This window comes from Artibeus jamaicensis, unplaced genomic scaffold, assembly GCF_021234435.1.
Source record: "Artibeus jamaicensis isolate MK-2021 breed Jamaican fruit bat unplaced genomic scaffold, CSHL_Jam_final contig_525, whole genome shotgun sequence".
Classification (NCBI taxonomy): Eukaryota; Metazoa; Chordata; class Mammalia; order Chiroptera; family Phyllostomidae; genus Artibeus; species Artibeus jamaicensis.
Genome location: NW_026521874.1, coordinates 14,663,728 through 14,679,906, shown reverse-complemented (window position 1 = coordinate 14,679,906; position 16,179 = coordinate 14,663,728). Strand labels below are relative to the sequence as shown.

Below are 16,179 nucleotides of genomic sequence, written 5' to 3'. Positions count from 1 at the left end.
GGGAATACCGGCTGCTTTTGCTAAAAGGATTTCAAATTTCCCAATACCCGAATTAAACGCATTTATGAGGTTGTAATTTTCTTCGTGTATGCCTGTGATGTCGTTACACAGCAGTCAGTTATAATCAAAACATAAATATTTAAATCGCGATTTGCCCTTTTCGATGTTTCTCATCTAGAAAGAGCTGGCCGGCAACCCTGACTGTCCTCAGATGTGTGCCTATAAGCTGGTGACCATCAAATTCAAGTGGTGGGGGCTGCAGAGCAAAGTAGAAAACTTCATTCAGAAGGTAAAATCCGTTCACAATGCAGCGACCGCAGTTTAGGTTACGATTTTTGAGGTAGCTGTTCATGGGATATTTTCTGTTACCACTTTGCTTTATTTCCCCCCTCGTAAGGTAAAAATTATTGTCTGTGTGTAATTCATTCCTCTCTTCCCTTCTTTTTCTCCCTAGAAACACCAAAGACAGGTGCCCGCAGAGGTTTTCAGGGTCTTGCTTTAGGGAAGAGCATAGCAGTTTTTTGGTTAAAGTGGTTTTTGGTGGTTTGCTCAGCTCTTCTGTGGAGCGCCTTTCCCACACACAGCAGGTCCCCAGGGGGACACGGTGCGCCACACGGGCCGAAGGGGGAGACCAGGCCTCGCCTGCCGAGGTGCTCCTTCGCCCCCCTCAGCTGGGCACCCCTCGTGCCTTCCGCACGTCCTCTCCCGACATGCACTTTTCCTGTGTGCGCTGCGCTCTCGTGGCGTGTCTTCTCTTTAGGGGTCCTCGCCAAGAACAGTTACCCCGAACCTGAGGATCTGAAATCTGATCGTCTCTTTTATGACTTCTGTATGAAAGTGAAAGTAACAGGGGCAGTTTATCTAGAAAGAGGGCGGGAATTGCAGTTGTATAAAAATACACATGCTTATAAACACATAGGAATATGGAAAGTTCTTTGGTATTTCCTTTTCCTGGAGGGTGAATGTTGATTTCATATTCATTATAAAGAAGCCCCTTTTGTATCTCTGACCCACACTAGTTGTGGTGGCAGAACTCCACCATTTTTTTTTTTTTAACTTTTAAACTGTAACTGCTCTAACAGGTTTTTTTTTTCTTTCTTAAAGATCTTAAAGTCTGGAAACCAATTATTCTTGGGCCTGCTTACAGTTGGCCCACAGTAGGCACTCTGTAAATACTGGCCTCCTTGCTTCCTCCCGGATCATAATAGACTAACGATCTAGTTCTGATAAATAGAAGTCACTCGTGTAATTGGTGAAACCCCTTCTGTTCATGGAAAAAAATGTGAACGTTGAAGATTGTCCAAAAGTACTAAAGTACTCACTGTTCAGTGCACTTCTCTGTTCTTGGGAAAGTTTAATTAAACCTAAATAATCCAGCAGTTACAACATTAATTATATATATGGTGTGTGTGTGCATGTACATACGTGTATGTGTCTGCACACATCTACACATACGAACATTAGAATAGAAAGATTAATGGACAGTATGTAACAATTCTTAATTTAATAAAACATCTTACTCCAAGAACCCAGGACTCCTCTTTCAGGATGTTGTTGTATTCCAGCTCACAGCATCCCTTTGAACTGCAGAGAAGTTAAGAATAAGAGTATATATAGCTTTGTAGCAAAAGAAATTGAGTTGACCTTTGGTGATTGACATTTAGAAAAAGGTGAAAACAAACCAGGTCCGGCAGGAGTTTTCCTAGGATAGAATGTACACACCACATTTATATTGTACAGTTGCTTCTAAATACTTCCTTTGCAAGGAGAGATTGCTGCACATTTCACAGGGAAATCTTTCTTTTTATTGTGTTTTACAAAATGCTGATAGTATAAGATTAAGATTTCTACTAATCGATGTAGAAGTCTTTTCAAAGCAAGTATATATCGATTTCATGTGTTAATTGGGAGATATAAGTTAATGTGCCATTAATCTTAGAGTTTTACCATCTTATACTACTTTTCTTCTTTGTTTTAAAAGCAAGAAAAAAGGATATTTACAAACTTTCATCGCCAGCTTTTTTGTTGGATTGACAAGTGGATCGATCTGACAATGGAAGATATTAGGCGAATGGAAGACGAAACTCAGAAAGAACTAGAAACGGTAAGGCTTCCCGTTGGCGGAATTCTCTAATTTTCCCTTTCTAGTGCTGTATGTGTGCTTAGTAAGTATAGGCTTAGAATTAAGAAGAGTGTTATTAGAAGCCATTTCTTAATCCTTATCCTGTGTATCCTTATCAGAACTGAGTTCCTCAGACACTAACATCTCTTCGCATGTTCTGGTCACTCTTGTTGAGCATCTTTTCATGAAAGTAGACTAGAGCTTTCTTGATTCAGAATTTGTTACATGTAAGATGTCCAGTGGTTTGTAAATTCTTTTTTCTGCGTTAGTTCTCTCTGATGGTATCTGGCTCACAGCCCTTCAGACAGCACTTTGTGAGGACAGGTTGCTTTGGTTCATTCCGTTATCACAGTAAGTTACTAATGTTAGCACAGGAAGTCCCAGTTCCCGCGTCTGTAGGAAAGATGAGAGGAGCGATATTGCCACTGATTCCAGAAAAGCCTTCTCCCTCCCACAACTGGCAGTAAGTCTCGTTTCTTCTTAAGCTTTCGGTAGAGATACATCCAAGTGATCCTTGGGCTAGAGGTCAGCAGGCCGTGTGTCACAGTTAAACCCCACCCCGGCTGCCCCTCCACCGGCAAGCAGGCCCTGCGTGGTCTGAGTGCCCCATTTCTCCCAGGGACGGTTCTCCCGAGTTCCTCCTGCACCTCGTGTTGCTTTTGCTCTCGCTCTTGGCTGTGCTGCTTTTCAGTTGTAAGTGAGACCCCGTGGGGGAAACGGGCCCAAGGAGTGTCCAGGGTGGGCTGGTGGTTTCCATGCGGTCATCTCCAGGCCTGGCAGCAGCGGCAGGTTTGGATGCCCTACGGGCGAGCGTTTGACAGACGCCTGTGTGTGCGGCAGGAACTCCATTTAATCACGGGAGAGTGGCAGCAAATCAGGTTCTTTGGCACAGAAAGAAATCTGTTTGTCTGGAACGGAGCATCGTAAAGAATCTGTTTAAAATTGCTTACTTTTGGTGATTACGGCAGATCTGCTTCTAATTAGTTTTATACAAACCTTCTGAGAGGACTAGGACATATTTTCTTTATAAGGCAATAAAATGTTTTAACCTTATCTTATACATAAAGTAAACTTCAGGCAGTCTCCAACTTATGAATGGATTTGGGTCCAAAAGTTTCTAAGTTGATTTTTTGAAATTTGGAACATGTTTCCCCATAGAGAAAACAATGTAAATTGGTATTTAGCTTGTAGGCCAGCCAGTGGAAGCTTCTTCAACCTCAGTTTCTCTTACTACTAGTACGAGGTCACCAGATGGCAAGCATGGAAGACTGTTCCTTACCTCCTTATTTTTAGGCTGGTCCAGTCAAAATGTTTAAACAGGCGAGAGTAAGTCTTGGTTGGGCATGGCCTGTCTCTCTGTGCCTCTCACCAACCTCTGTCTTCCCTTCCCTGACAGTCAGGTGCCCTTCTCCAAGAAGCACCCACCACCACCACTCAGTTTGAATTTCTTTTCCCTGCCTCGCCTGGTTTCGCTCCCTCCAGGTGCTCCAGGCTCCGCAGCACCTGCCAGCTCTGTCCCCAGCCCTTTTGAGCAGCTGGTGTCAGCCAGACGTTGCAAAGAAAGCAGTGTGTGCTCTGGTTTCTCTTCGGATTGCATAAGTCTTTCGCCTTTCACTAAAGGCTTCTCTGGGGAGGCACAGTTCTGGGTTTTGAGGAAAGAAAGCATCATGGTTACACTCATTCTCACTGAACTTATGATCCAGCCTTAGCGTCTCCAGAAATGATTTACCAACACCAGGATAAAGAGAAACAGACTATTTCTATTGATTTGAACTCTCGTGAGGAAGAGTGGTCAGAGGTTGAGGGCGATGGATGGAGCCCTCCCTGACTTGGGCTCTGGACCCTGCCCACATCTGGGCCCTTCGACGGAACTTGGCTGAGACCTTTTCTTCCCCCACAAGTTCTCTGTCTCCTGGTCCCTGGACTCGGAACAGCCCCAGTGGCGACATGACCGGAGAGCCCTGTCTGGCAGGTGGGGACCCACTCCCACCCGCGGCAGCAGACCCGTAGTCTCAGCTGCTTCTCCAGGCAGGTCAGTCAGTTGTGAGTTGGTAATTACACTCGTAGTTTAAGAGAGACACGTAGTTTCACAGAAGCCAAAATTATTAGAAGGTCATTATTATTTTACCCACATGACTCAACTTGATTTCCCCAAGAAGTTAGCAGGAATCTTATCATCGGTTCAGAGCTGGAGGTACAAATGGAAAAGAAATGGAAATTTCTTTATTACATGTTTCAACAGCATTTTAAGGGAAATTTCAGCATTAACTGCTGATCATAACAAAATCCCATTCCAGTCATCTTGCTTCAGGTCACTGGAGAGCCTCTTCCACGTCTCGCTGCTGCCGCCCAGCCCTGGCGGCTGCCCTGGGAGCCTCTCTGTGGCCTGTGGGCCAGGCCACCCGCCCAGGAAGCTGCCACCTCCTGGGAGGTGCGACCCGCTCAAGTCCTCTGCGCCTCGGAGGAATTTCCTCTTTTCTTGAGGTCCCGTATGCCTGACACCTGATGATAGAACTCGATACATTGAATTCTCTTCTTCATTCACAAATATTTTAAGAATCGGGTTTCTTTGAAATGGCTTTTGGCCCTGGAGAGAAGGATAGCATCTTGAGAGGTTAGGCGTGCGGGGGATGCCACGGCCTGGGACACACCTTTGCGTCCGTCCTCAGCCTCAGCGGGCACTTGCTTGGGGTGAGGGAGGAGGGCTGAGTTTAGAAATGTGCTTATCGCATTTGTTCCTTTTCTGTCTCTTCTTTCCCTTAATTTCCTCATTGAGTTTTTTAAGTTGTCTGTAGACTACTTTTTATGAATGCCTATCTTTTCTGATGCATTCCTGTGTCTGTCCTTCATTGTTTCTTATACATTGTTCTTGGGCTTGCTTGTTCTGCCTCTTTTCGATGAACTTCCCATAAAGAACTCCTCGGAGGAACCCTGGGCTCAGAAGCGGCGGAGGTGGCCAGTCCCCCGGCCTCCCTTCCAGCCGGGGGACCCGAAGAACGGGGTCGGACCATTGGGCGTTTCCTCGCCTCGTGCTGACGTTCACCCTTGGCTGTCTTTGCTCATTTCACACACCAGTCTGCAGGCTTTTGTTTCCTAGATTCAAGGATAGACGCACACTTCTTACACTGTGTAAGAAAACCCTTTTGCAAGCTTTTCGTTAGACTAAGGTTACTGAAGGGGCCTCAGAACTCCATTCTCTGTGTGGAAATGGTTATAAACAGGCCATGGTCACTTGACTCTCTTCTAGACCCTTTTTTCTCCCCTTGCTTACTAACCCAATATTGAGTCTCTGATTTCAGCAGCTCATGATTTTATTTTACGTTTAGATGCGTAAGAAGGGTTCCGTCCGAGGCACGTCGGCTGCTGATGTCTAGATGAGTCCCCTGTAGGGTCAGAGACAATATCAAACTGTGTAAGTGAAGACCTGGGGAAAAAGGATATTTAAAAGCCAACACCTTTTTGGTAATGGGTAGTTAACTTGCTGAGGACAGACTAAGTGTTGAATGTGGTTTAATTTTTAGAATTGAAGAGATTGTATTTTAGAATTGATGGTGAACAGTCGAGTTACTATCGTGTAAAAATGTTATCCACGGAACAGATTGAATTTCCTAGTCCCGAACTGCTTCTCAGCGTCACTGGGTCAGAAAGCAGCTGCTGAGTGCACACCGCTCACCACGTGGCACTGTCCCGGAGGCGGCTGATTTGTCACAGTAGCCATTGGCCTCTTTCGGTGGGACCACTTATGGTTAGTAAGGAAATATGTAGGAGCATTTTAAGTCATAGATCTTTTATCCTCACACCAGAAGGGCCAACCGCAACGATTCATTTAATTTTTTCCCCCAGACACCAGAAAGTCTTCTTTTATGTTGACTCGTCAGTTGTCTTTAAGATGTTTAAATCCACTCAGGTTTTTATTTACGTAAATCATTTCTGTGGTACTTCTCTAACACAAATTTATTGTTCAAATTAGAGATTTTCCTTGAACGATAATAGAGCCTAGAAATCTACCCCACATATTGAACTCAGTGTAAGTAAACAAAAATCAACTACACGTTGGTCATTTGTTAACACTGAACCACGGCGTTGACTGAGGAAAAGCACAGGACAACACCCCTCTCACTCCGCCGTGGTTCTCTGCTGCCGGGTCCCGGTGACGCCTGCTCGGTGCTCACAGACCCGTGCGAGGCGGACGTGTGGGCAGCGGAGAGAGGTCGCTGTGCCGAACGTGCTCGGACGAGCTCTGCCCAGCTCCCCCAGGCCCGCCCTGTAAACACACTGCTCCATTTTTTTAAAAAAGTCACGTACTGTTTTTGTTAAATTCTTCTGTGCTTCTGTGGTTTATATTCACTCCCAGTTCATTTTCCCTCTGATGAAACAAAATGGTATGCCATTAGTAAGACCAAAATTGTTAAGAGGATAAATTTAAATTTTTTAAATATGGTCGTTGGGGTCCATTTTCTGTTATAAGTTTTGATGCATTGAGGGGTGTTTTTTTTTTTTGGTTTTGGTTTTTTCAGAAAAATGTGTGCAACAAGCTACTGTCTAAGATTGTTTGTGTCTCCCTGCGTTTTAACACCTTGAACTTCTTTCACTTTCCTTGCAGTTACGTAATCAAGGCCAAGTGAGGGGAACAAGTGCAGCCAGTGACGAGTGAAGAAGAATCTGACCAGGATCTTGCGGTGTTGGCCTTTCCTAAACATGTGCTTATGATCATGTGCTCACGTGCACAGGTTCCCGACCACGTGTATATATATGTTCGTGTGTGTATGTCTGTAGCTGTATATAAAACGCATGTAGAGCCACAGACCTAAATACATACACTTGTGTATATATGTACATATAAACATACTGAAGGGATTAATACAATTTCTCCAAAGTACTGTACCTATCTTCAGCAAGAATGCAAAAGAAAATATTTTCAATATATATAGCTGAAACAGATTTTAATCAGAGTAATACCATTCATTAATGGACAAATTGACTGCGATGTAATACTAGTTGGTATGTTTCATAAATGTCAGAATTGTGGACCAATATATATATATATATATATATACACACACACACATATATATACATATATAAAATAGCCTTTTATTACTTTTCTGTTCTTTAAAATCACTCTCTTAACAAATTTTTATTTTAGTCTCATAAGCAAAGGCTCCCACAGAAAAATGTATTCAGAATCTTTTAGTATTCCAACGAATCTGGAATGTAAACTCTGAGCGTGTATGTAACAACTTGTTTCTGGATGGGCGTTACAGCCAAATTGGGTCATATCCATTAGTCAGGAGTAAAGTTATAGTCCAGTTGTTACTTGTTTGCCCTGAGGGACAAAATCCTTTTTTTAAAAAAAAAATCCGGTTTTTATTGGATTTTTGTATTTTAAATTTCAAGTATTTTTCTACATCAGACATAGCAAAAAAATGCAGATGATGACTTTGTGCTGTAGAATAAATGTTACACAATTTTCAGGCTCCTGTTAGGCAAACAAAGAAATCGATGGGGAAATTAATAGCATTGTAAGCTGTTTAGAAAAATTGGAAGTACAGTGCTTCCACGGAGTCTTGCTTAGAAAAGACTGTCTTCTGAAATTACAACTTGGAAACTATGCAAATGATCTGGATTCCTCACAGCTTACACGATAGACTATAGATAACGATGTTGTTTTGCTCTTTTCACGCTGAAGCAGTTTTAAGGAGGAGATGCTGACTTCGAAATAGGAGAAATTTAAGAGGCAGCATGAGGTTTGCCTGCACAGGGTTAGGAGGCCCCATGGAGGGGCCGGTGCACCTCCACCCACTCGCCTGTGTTCGGGACTCGGGTGGCATTAGAACACAGCCCGGATGAATAGGCACCGGGGAAAAACGCTGGTTAGAGGTTAGAAGCCGCTGCCACCGGTTTGTTTGAAAGAAGAGACCGAACGCTAGGGAAGGATTTCATCAGCTTTCTCTGTCCACATCCAGTTTTTCTCCTTTCGGTCCTGGAAGCTTGAATGGAATGATCTCGTTGAAGCCTTCAGGTCACAAACTGTCTTCTCGAACCTCCGTCCCTCCTTCAACACACCCGCCCCTGTGGTCACGTCACATTAGTAACCTGATTTGCTGACAGCCCTGCCCCCACTCCTCTTTTTCCCACGTGTCCTGTGCTGCTGCGGAAGTGTAGTGACTCAGACGAGGGTGCTTCTGCGTTGCCACGCCCCGTTACCCTCGCTCGAATACCAGCCCACGCTGCATATGTCCGCTGCGTACTCAGGATCAAGACTGATGTTTACTCTCTGAGCAAGCACTGTTGTAAAATAGGTTCTGTCAACATATAATCATTGTCTGCAAAGTGTTTGATGCGAGGAAGATGATTGCTAATTTCCTGGAATAAAGAGTCTTATCCTCTCCTCTTAATGAACTTAACTCTCCCTGGCATCTGCAGCAGCTTTGGGAGCCTGGGCGCACATGGCAACGAGAGCCCTGCGCGTGGGTTTTAATGTTTCTCTAACAACTGTGGAGATTTGAGGGAATATGTGGTGAATGTAAAATACCTAGTTTACTTGGCAGTCTCTTGTGTAAATTACAGTAAAACAAAGTAAATGAAATTTAAACAAAAAATAAATTTGATCACAAAATGCCACTTGTGTGCTTGAGTGGTTGTTCCCCTGGTGCCACGTCTGCTCCGAGCCCTGCAGGCCGCTTCTCTGCTGTTTTTCCAAGAATCCCCTGACTTTCAGCACTACCACTCTGGGAAAAATAAAGAAAAAACGGGGTTTGTCTTGTTTTCTGGGGGTTTTTTTAATTGCAAACTCCTGTTCTTGAAATGCGCCTATGCCACATTAAGTGGTTATATTTAGCTTCTTAAATAATTTTGTCGTTAAAAGCCAAGCAATAAACTAAAGAAAGATGATTATTAGTCTCAGAGGTTTTTTAAAAATTATTTTTCAGGGGGAAAATATAGAAAGCCCACAGTGTTTTCAAAAGCACTCGGAGGATTTTGCTTTCTTTTCCTCCCCTCTTTCAGGACGTGGGAGGGTCTGCGGCTCTTGGACGTGTGTAACAACTGTTCTCTCGTGCTTCCAGCTCACGGTATAGAGCTGCTCAACTTTTGGGGAGGCGGCCAGCTCTGTGTGAATGCATTTCATATATAATGTCATATTTTGAGGGTGTTCTGTTTGTCTTCTGAGGTCATTCTCCCAGTGTTTTATTTCAGACACAGGGCTCGCATTCACACGGGCCTCGCTGGAGGTGCCAGGAGGAATACAAGCAGTACACAGTCCGTGTGGGGGGACAGGCATGTGAACAGATAAATGACAGTTCCATGGGGTACATGGTCTCTTAACAGTACAGAGTTGGTAGAGATCTTTGATGTCATTCACATTGTACAAATGAGAAAAATAAGTCCAGGCCAGAGGCATCTGGGATCCAAAGAGCTCAGTGGGCAAGGCGTCAGCACGCCCCTTGCGGCCCCACAGTGAGTCCTGGACTCTGTCAGTGGAGTCAGTGGAGGCCAAGGTGCCCAGCTGGTGCCCGTTCAGGGCCGGTTGAGACCTATGTGCTAGCACGTGGTACGTCCTCTGCAGTGTGGTTTTTCACTTCCTGTTCTGTTCACTTACCAGACTGCCTCCTGCCTGATCTAAAACCACTTTGGACCTAACACCTGGCTTTTAAAAACCTCCCCTTTCTCTCCCTTCCGTTTGCTAAGCTGTTAAACTTGTTAAACTTCAGCTCAGCCTCCTCCTCAAATCTTGTCTCTGAGGAGGGAAGAAACGTTTATTAACAGCTGATTGGCCCACCATTCAGCTGCTGAGCTGACAGGGAGCTGGTATGAAATTCCCTGCCCATGACCACTTGGAAGGAGGAACTTCGGACTGTTCTTAGTCCTCCAGACCTGGTGATACTGAATGCCACTGTGTTACGAGACAGTTTGGTGGACACCAATGGAGTGTTTCAAGGCAATATGAGAGTTTGGGGCTTCACCTGATGGGGGGAGGGAAAGTGCGAGGGGGCAGGTTAAAGATTGTCCCGCCGAGTTTGGAGCAGCTACCTCCGATGGGGAGCACTCCCTGGGAGCCGTGCCCGTGTCTGTCGGCTGGGGTCGTGTTTTCCAACCTGAAATTACTAAGTGACAGCAGGTCCCTTCAAAACCATTTCTTCAACTAGATTGGATTAGGATAAATAGAAATTGCCGATATTCTAAAGCTGCTTCCCAGAAGTTCCAAGGCCATCCTAAGCACTGAAAGCAGTGTGCTCGGCCGTTTGGGATACCTGACACTTGGAGGTTCATCCCTTTTTTTTACCCTTTGAAAGTAGTGCTGCGTTGAGAGGCATCTTTTATTTAAAAGGGATTTGGAATGAAATCGGTGTGTCCCCAACTCCAAGATCACTTGCGCTCCCTGGAGTGGGTTGCGTGGGGAGCCACTGCTACCTCATGCGGTTCCCTTCCTGTGAGACGTCATGAATTAGAATGTGTCCCCAGATGGGAAAAAGCATGTCTCCTTCATTCCAGCCATACTGTTCATGTCCCCAGGCTGCATCTTTTGGGCTCCCGTGTCTTGGTTTATACTGCTACGCCACGGCTGCTGGTTTGAAAAACAGCTCAGGTAAACCGGAGGCTCTCAACCCTGGCTGCACCTCGGAGTCATGTGAGGACCCTTGTAAAAAGTAGATTGCCTTTCTGTGGTTTGAGTTCTGTGTGCCCCATTTTCAAAGGACAGGCAAAGAGAACTAAGAATTCCCACTCTTCCTGGAAGATCATTGAGGAGACTGCTTTCTCGCAAGTAATCAGATTTCTGCCCATTCTGCAAAGCCAAGTGCCACTCCCCATGCTGCCTTCCTTCCCGCACCCCGAGTGACCTCTGTGGTAGTCCGCACCCCTCCTTTGACTTCCAGACTGTGCTGCCTTGGTCAGTGCAGTTGATTGCCGTCTTTGATACGGACGCTTTGCACCCCAAGTTAGCTTGGGAACTCACGGGTCGGAGTCAGTACCCAAAGTCACTTTCCCTGATGGAAACTGGCTCTGAAACTGCTCCTTCTTCCCACCACAGATTCTGGCTGCAAGACCTCAAGAGAGTCTGGGGTTAGAGGAGGGCAAAGTAGAACCAAAAAATCAGATCTAAGTTCTACCCTCAGAGCATTAAAGCCTGACAACTAGCTGCAGCAGGAGGTAGTAATTCTGGCAGCTAATCGCACCAAGTTCGATGAGAGAACAGAGGAGGGAGCTCCAGGTCCACGTTTCTCCTCGCCTTCCAGATACCTAAGCCAGAGCTTTGCTAGACGTCAAACTAAAAGAGTCTAAAACCAAACTCCCAGTCTTTCCTTTTCCCCCAAATGTACCTACTAAGCCAGAAATCCTAATTGCCTACTGAGTCTTAAAAGTGCCTCCAAATGCCTGAGAAATCCTATTCTTCTTGTGTGTGCTGGTCCAAGCCGAGCTCTGATGGACTGTCCTCTCATCTGAGGCAGGGTCCCAGAGACTTTCTGTAAAAGGACAGAGAGTAAATAGGTTTAGTTAGGTTTAGAGGCCATATAGTCAATCACAGCTCTGCCCTTGGAACGCAGAAATAACCATAGACATGCAGAACAGTGTGTCTGTTCTGATAAAACTTGATGTACATGAACAGGTAGGGCCGGATGGGGCCTGTGAGGCTGTAGTTTGCCAAGCCGTGGACAAAGAGCGTGGAGAACAATCAGGATCTGCTAGAGGTGACCTTCTAGAACACCCCCAAAAATGGTACTGGGCCCCTGCTTGAACACATGCATGACTCCCTAAGGCCCTAAAGACCAGTGAAATCAAAGTCAATAACAGCAGGAGCCTCATTCTGCTGTCTGTCAGGTGCCGCCGATGCTGCTCATCCACATGGTGGCCCGAGTGAAAGTAAGCTGACCCCTGCTGCCTGTAGCCCGGCCATTGTCCTTGGAAAGGGCTCTAGGTGGAGAAAGAGTTGCTACGGTTTGCCATCGCACTCCCAACCAACACCAACTGGAAGTTGCAGGGTAGAAAGGTGCTGGGCTGACAAAAGCTGCTGTTGCACGGAGCGCGGTCAGAGAATGCTGGCCAGCTGAACGCTCCCAGTTGGCACATTCTGCTTCACTATATGTCTGCTGTCCAGAAAATACCATCTGCGGCTGTTAAACTAAATGCTCTCCTTGTGCAAAAGCTCATAGGTGACCTATACATTTCCCATGATTGAAATGTGGCTCTCTAAAAAAATTTTTTAAGTTTTTTAAAAAAGGAAGTTTGGCTTTCTAGATGCCTATGCTAGCAAGTTAGCCTGAGCCTGGCTTTGTGGCTCCCAAGAGGGTGTGGTAAGGCCAGGCCTTTGCCTAGAAAATCGGCCTAGAGTTTCCCTGAGTCAGTGGCACTTGACCTTGGGTTGAATCTGTTTACTCGTTGAATTCTGAGAATCAGTAAAAGCTCTGTGACATGTCTCAGCCTCGTTGATCCCTAATGTATTCCGACACCGCCTCCTAATCAGTCCAGAGCAGAACTGCCTTGCACCCCACACCAAGGAGGTTCGTGAGGTGCAACAGAGGTGTGGCTCACGGTGTGTTGTTAACGTGTGTGCTAAACCGAAGGTTTAGCATCCCCTTGCACGCTGGCTCCTGTAGCCTGGAATACCGGTGGCACCTTCTTCCAGAGCCGGCTCCACTTTCCCGTGGGTCTGGAAGCCCTGAAGCAACCGGGGCCTGGCCTCCGATGGGTGCCACAGTCCATGGTGTTCTGGACCCGCCACCCCAGAAATGTCACTCCCAGAGAGGCTTCTCCCACGCAGGGCTGGAGGGAGGCTCAGGGTCAAGCCCAGAGCAGCCGCACACACTCAGCACACAGGCCGTTCACTTAGACCAGGGAAGGGCCAGATAGGATTTTGGACTGTGTGGGCACATAGTCTCCGTTACAAATTTTCAGCTCTGCCTTTGCAGCCTGAAAGCAGCTGCAGAAAGTATGTAAACGGATGGGCGTGGTCACATTCCAATAAAACTTTATTTACACAAATAGTGGGCTGGATTTGGCCCAAGGGCCATCCTTTGGCAGTCTCTACTTTTCGATTCTTCCCTCCAAAAAGCCAACACTTTACAGCACTTACCATGTCAGGCACTGTTATTCTAAGCACAAAACATGAACAGCCTCAACCACCCAGTGAGGTAGATCCCCCTGCTTCTCCAGATGAGGAAAGTGAGGCCCGGATAAGTGTGGTTTTGCCAGGTCATTATAACCCTGGGGACACCGCACACTCAGCCATCACCACTGTCCTTCCAGCCTCCCATCTTTCAGAATCGCCTCATTCCACGCTTGAAGCATTTACTGAGCACCCCCCGTGAGAGGCGGCCATAAGGATGAAAATTCTATTGCAGACACCCTCTGTTCTTAAACACCAATTGGGAGCAAACTTCTATGACCGATTCTTCCCAGAGGTCGGAGCCAAGAAAACATTTCTTCCTAGACAGAGTTGAATTCCCCTCGGTCTTGGTGTCAGGAAACGCCCGGTTGCATGTTCTGTCCCACCGAGGCAACCTCTTTGGGTGGGGTTTCCCGACATAACTCCCTCCCCCGCCCCTCCCAGCCGGCCCCCCATCCCACGCCCCAGACTTGATTTTCATGACAATTCTGGGTCCTGTGAAATCCGAGGGGGTGTGACTCCCCTGCACCCATCTCTCATGTATAAGACACCTCAGAGGACTTGGGCCGGGGAGAGGGGGAGATCTAGTGATAATTCTGAAACGTGTGTGGAAACGCAACACTGTCTGCTGTGTCGAGGTGAGAAGTCGGGACTGCTGTCCCTCTCCAGCTGCAGGAAGTCTCCGGGCCTGCGAACATCTGGAGAGGAGCCACCGCGGTTGTTTTGTGAGCATAGTGGGATTGTGGGTAGTTGCCCCTCCCCCTTCGGAATTGTCTTCCGTGTTTCACTGTGCAACGAAATCTTAGTTACAACTATTTTTTGTAACACACAAGGCCTTGAGCACACTTCCCCATCCGTGAATGCCCCACAGTGCCTTCTATCACGGGGATAAGAGTTTTCCTTTCAGCATCTGGTGGGCCATGAGCTCACTCTTCTTCCTAGGCGTGTGCCAGAAAGCCGTCTGGGCTGGGGGTTTGGGGAGGGTGGGGGGGATTTAGGATTCCTCCTGGCCCCTTCCAACCCACCAAGCTCAGATTTTCCACTTGTGCGACTGAGGTCAGTGCCTGCATTCCGGCTGGCGAGCTCCCTGCAAATGCAAGCACCAGGCCTCAAGCAGGGGCTTCGCACACTGGCTCTGGAATTCGCCCCCCTCGTTGGTCCTCTGGATCCCCAGGCTGTTTGTGTTCTGCACCGCACCCAGGATCCAGGGGGAGGGGTTTGGGGAGGGGGCTACTCCTATCAGTGATGTTGGAGGGCCTGGGCCAGCCCTGGCTCTGGGCCACCACCAGGATGAGATGGTGGCCCCTGTGTTTGCTCAGGCCTTTGTGTCAGGAGGGAAGGGGTGTCTGGCCGGGAGAGAAACAGTGGGATAACTGTGCCTTCCTTGTCGGCCTACCAGGGAATGTGGAGCTCGGCAACCAGGACGGCTGCCGTTGGTTTTTACTAACGGTTGCGGCCGCTGTCTCCCTCCGAGGGGCCGCGTTGAACGCGGGGGCTTTGGCATCTGATGCCTGCATTCCGAGCCTGCCACGTCCACTTACTGAGCAACGGCCAGCTAGTAAGTCTTGGCCCCTCTGAGCCTCTGTGTCCTGCCTGCGGAGATTTGGGGTAATTACACCAACAACGGAATGTGGCCATGAGACAAGAAATGTATAAGTAATGCATGAAAAATCTCCCCAGCGCTGGATTTTCCTCTTGGTTGTCCTCCTGATCAGCTAGGGTGACTGGCCTTCCCAGTTCACCCAGGATGGATGGGTTTCCTGGGAGGCTGGACTCTGGATGCTAAAACCAGGATGGTCCTGGGCAAACTGGGACAGTTGGCCACCCTATTTTTAGCCCCAAATGTCAGCATTCTTTATGCAAGCAGCTTTCATTTAAAAACAGACAAAAAAGCTGAACCAACATTGTATAGGAGGCAGGAAACCTCGCTTCATAGCCTGATGGACCCCAAACCAAGTGCCTCCCCCAACCCCAGCCCCAGCAGGGCATGGAAGGTGTCAGGTGGGGGGGTTTGGATGTGGGGGTGTCAGTCTCTGAGGAGGTGCTGGTCAGGAGTAGCCCAACAGGATGACACCAAAGGGGAGAGTACAAATCCCCCACCACCCGAGCCTCCTCTGCTATGGCTCACGGGTCCAACCTTGACCTTGTCCAGGAAGCCAGGCATTATCACACTTCCCTGTCTTTGAGGGAACTGGGGTGCACGTGGGTCAGGAAGCTGCCCTCATCTGGGAAGAGGCAGAGTTTCCTGCAGCCAAAGGCCTCTCTCCCAAAGAAAGGTGGATCAGGCCATTGCACTGTTGCTTTCGGGACAGAGACAAACCTTGCCGTGCCCAAGAGGTCCTGACATGTCGGCTTGGCCACCATCCCTGCTGTGGTCACACTTGCCTTGTTCCAAGTGCTCTGAGACCAAAGCCCTCATGGAGCTCTAGGCCGGGAGCCCCTTTCCCTGTGCTGCTCAACCTTCGCCCTCAGCCCAGGAACCACATCCTGAAAGACCCCTCCCCTGTCTTCCCAGCTGGGCCAGCCTCTTCACCGGACACGGCCATGGGGGCAGCTGCCAGGAGGGCCAGTGCCATTGGCCCCTGCAGGTTCAAGGCCTGCCCACTGCCTGCCAGGGTCCACAGACCTGTTTAGAATGAATGGAGCAGAGAAGCCCCAAACTGAAGCCCTCTCCTCCCATACCTTGCCCCCCACCTCCGCCCCCGGCACCTGGGCTGCCAGTTGCCCTTCAACTCACTGCTAACTGTTCCCCTGACCCCGGCAGAGGCCCTGACCCAGCCAAAGCCACACCACCTCCGTCCCCTCCCGTCCTCCACGAGGAAATATTTCCGTTTTATGACTAACTCCGCTCCTCATTTCTCTCGCGTTATCTTAATGAATTAACTGGGCCCCCATCGTTCCCCCGGCCCCCCGCGGTTTACGGGCTGTACGGCGATATCTGCGATCTTAGTCA

At 47.8% G+C, this 16,179-nt stretch overlaps 1 protein-coding gene and 1 pseudogene across 2 annotated transcripts in view; both read left to right on the top strand.

Moving 5' to 3' along the window:
- PITPNB (phosphatidylinositol transfer protein beta) overlaps positions 1-8,746 on the top strand; it is a 69,988-nt gene extending 61,242 nt beyond the window's left edge. Inside the window, exons 9-12 of one of the 2 annotated variants that reach the window (XM_037153361.2) lie at positions 179-289; positions 1,982-2,104; positions 5,449-5,534; positions 6,726-8,746. In XM_037153361.2, the coding sequence (XP_037009256.1) occupies positions 179-289; positions 1,982-2,104; positions 5,449-5,496 (282 nt within the window). In that variant the 3' untranslated portion in view covers positions 5,497-5,534; positions 6,726-8,746. The remainder of the gene's footprint in view (positions 1-178; positions 290-1,981; positions 2,105-5,448; positions 5,535-6,725) is intronic. The other variant, XM_037153359.2, reaches the window with a different exon arrangement.
- LOC119055192 (uncharacterized) lies at positions 3,693-3,780 on the top strand (annotated as a pseudogene).
- Positions 8,747-16,179: the final 7,433 nt, after the last annotated feature.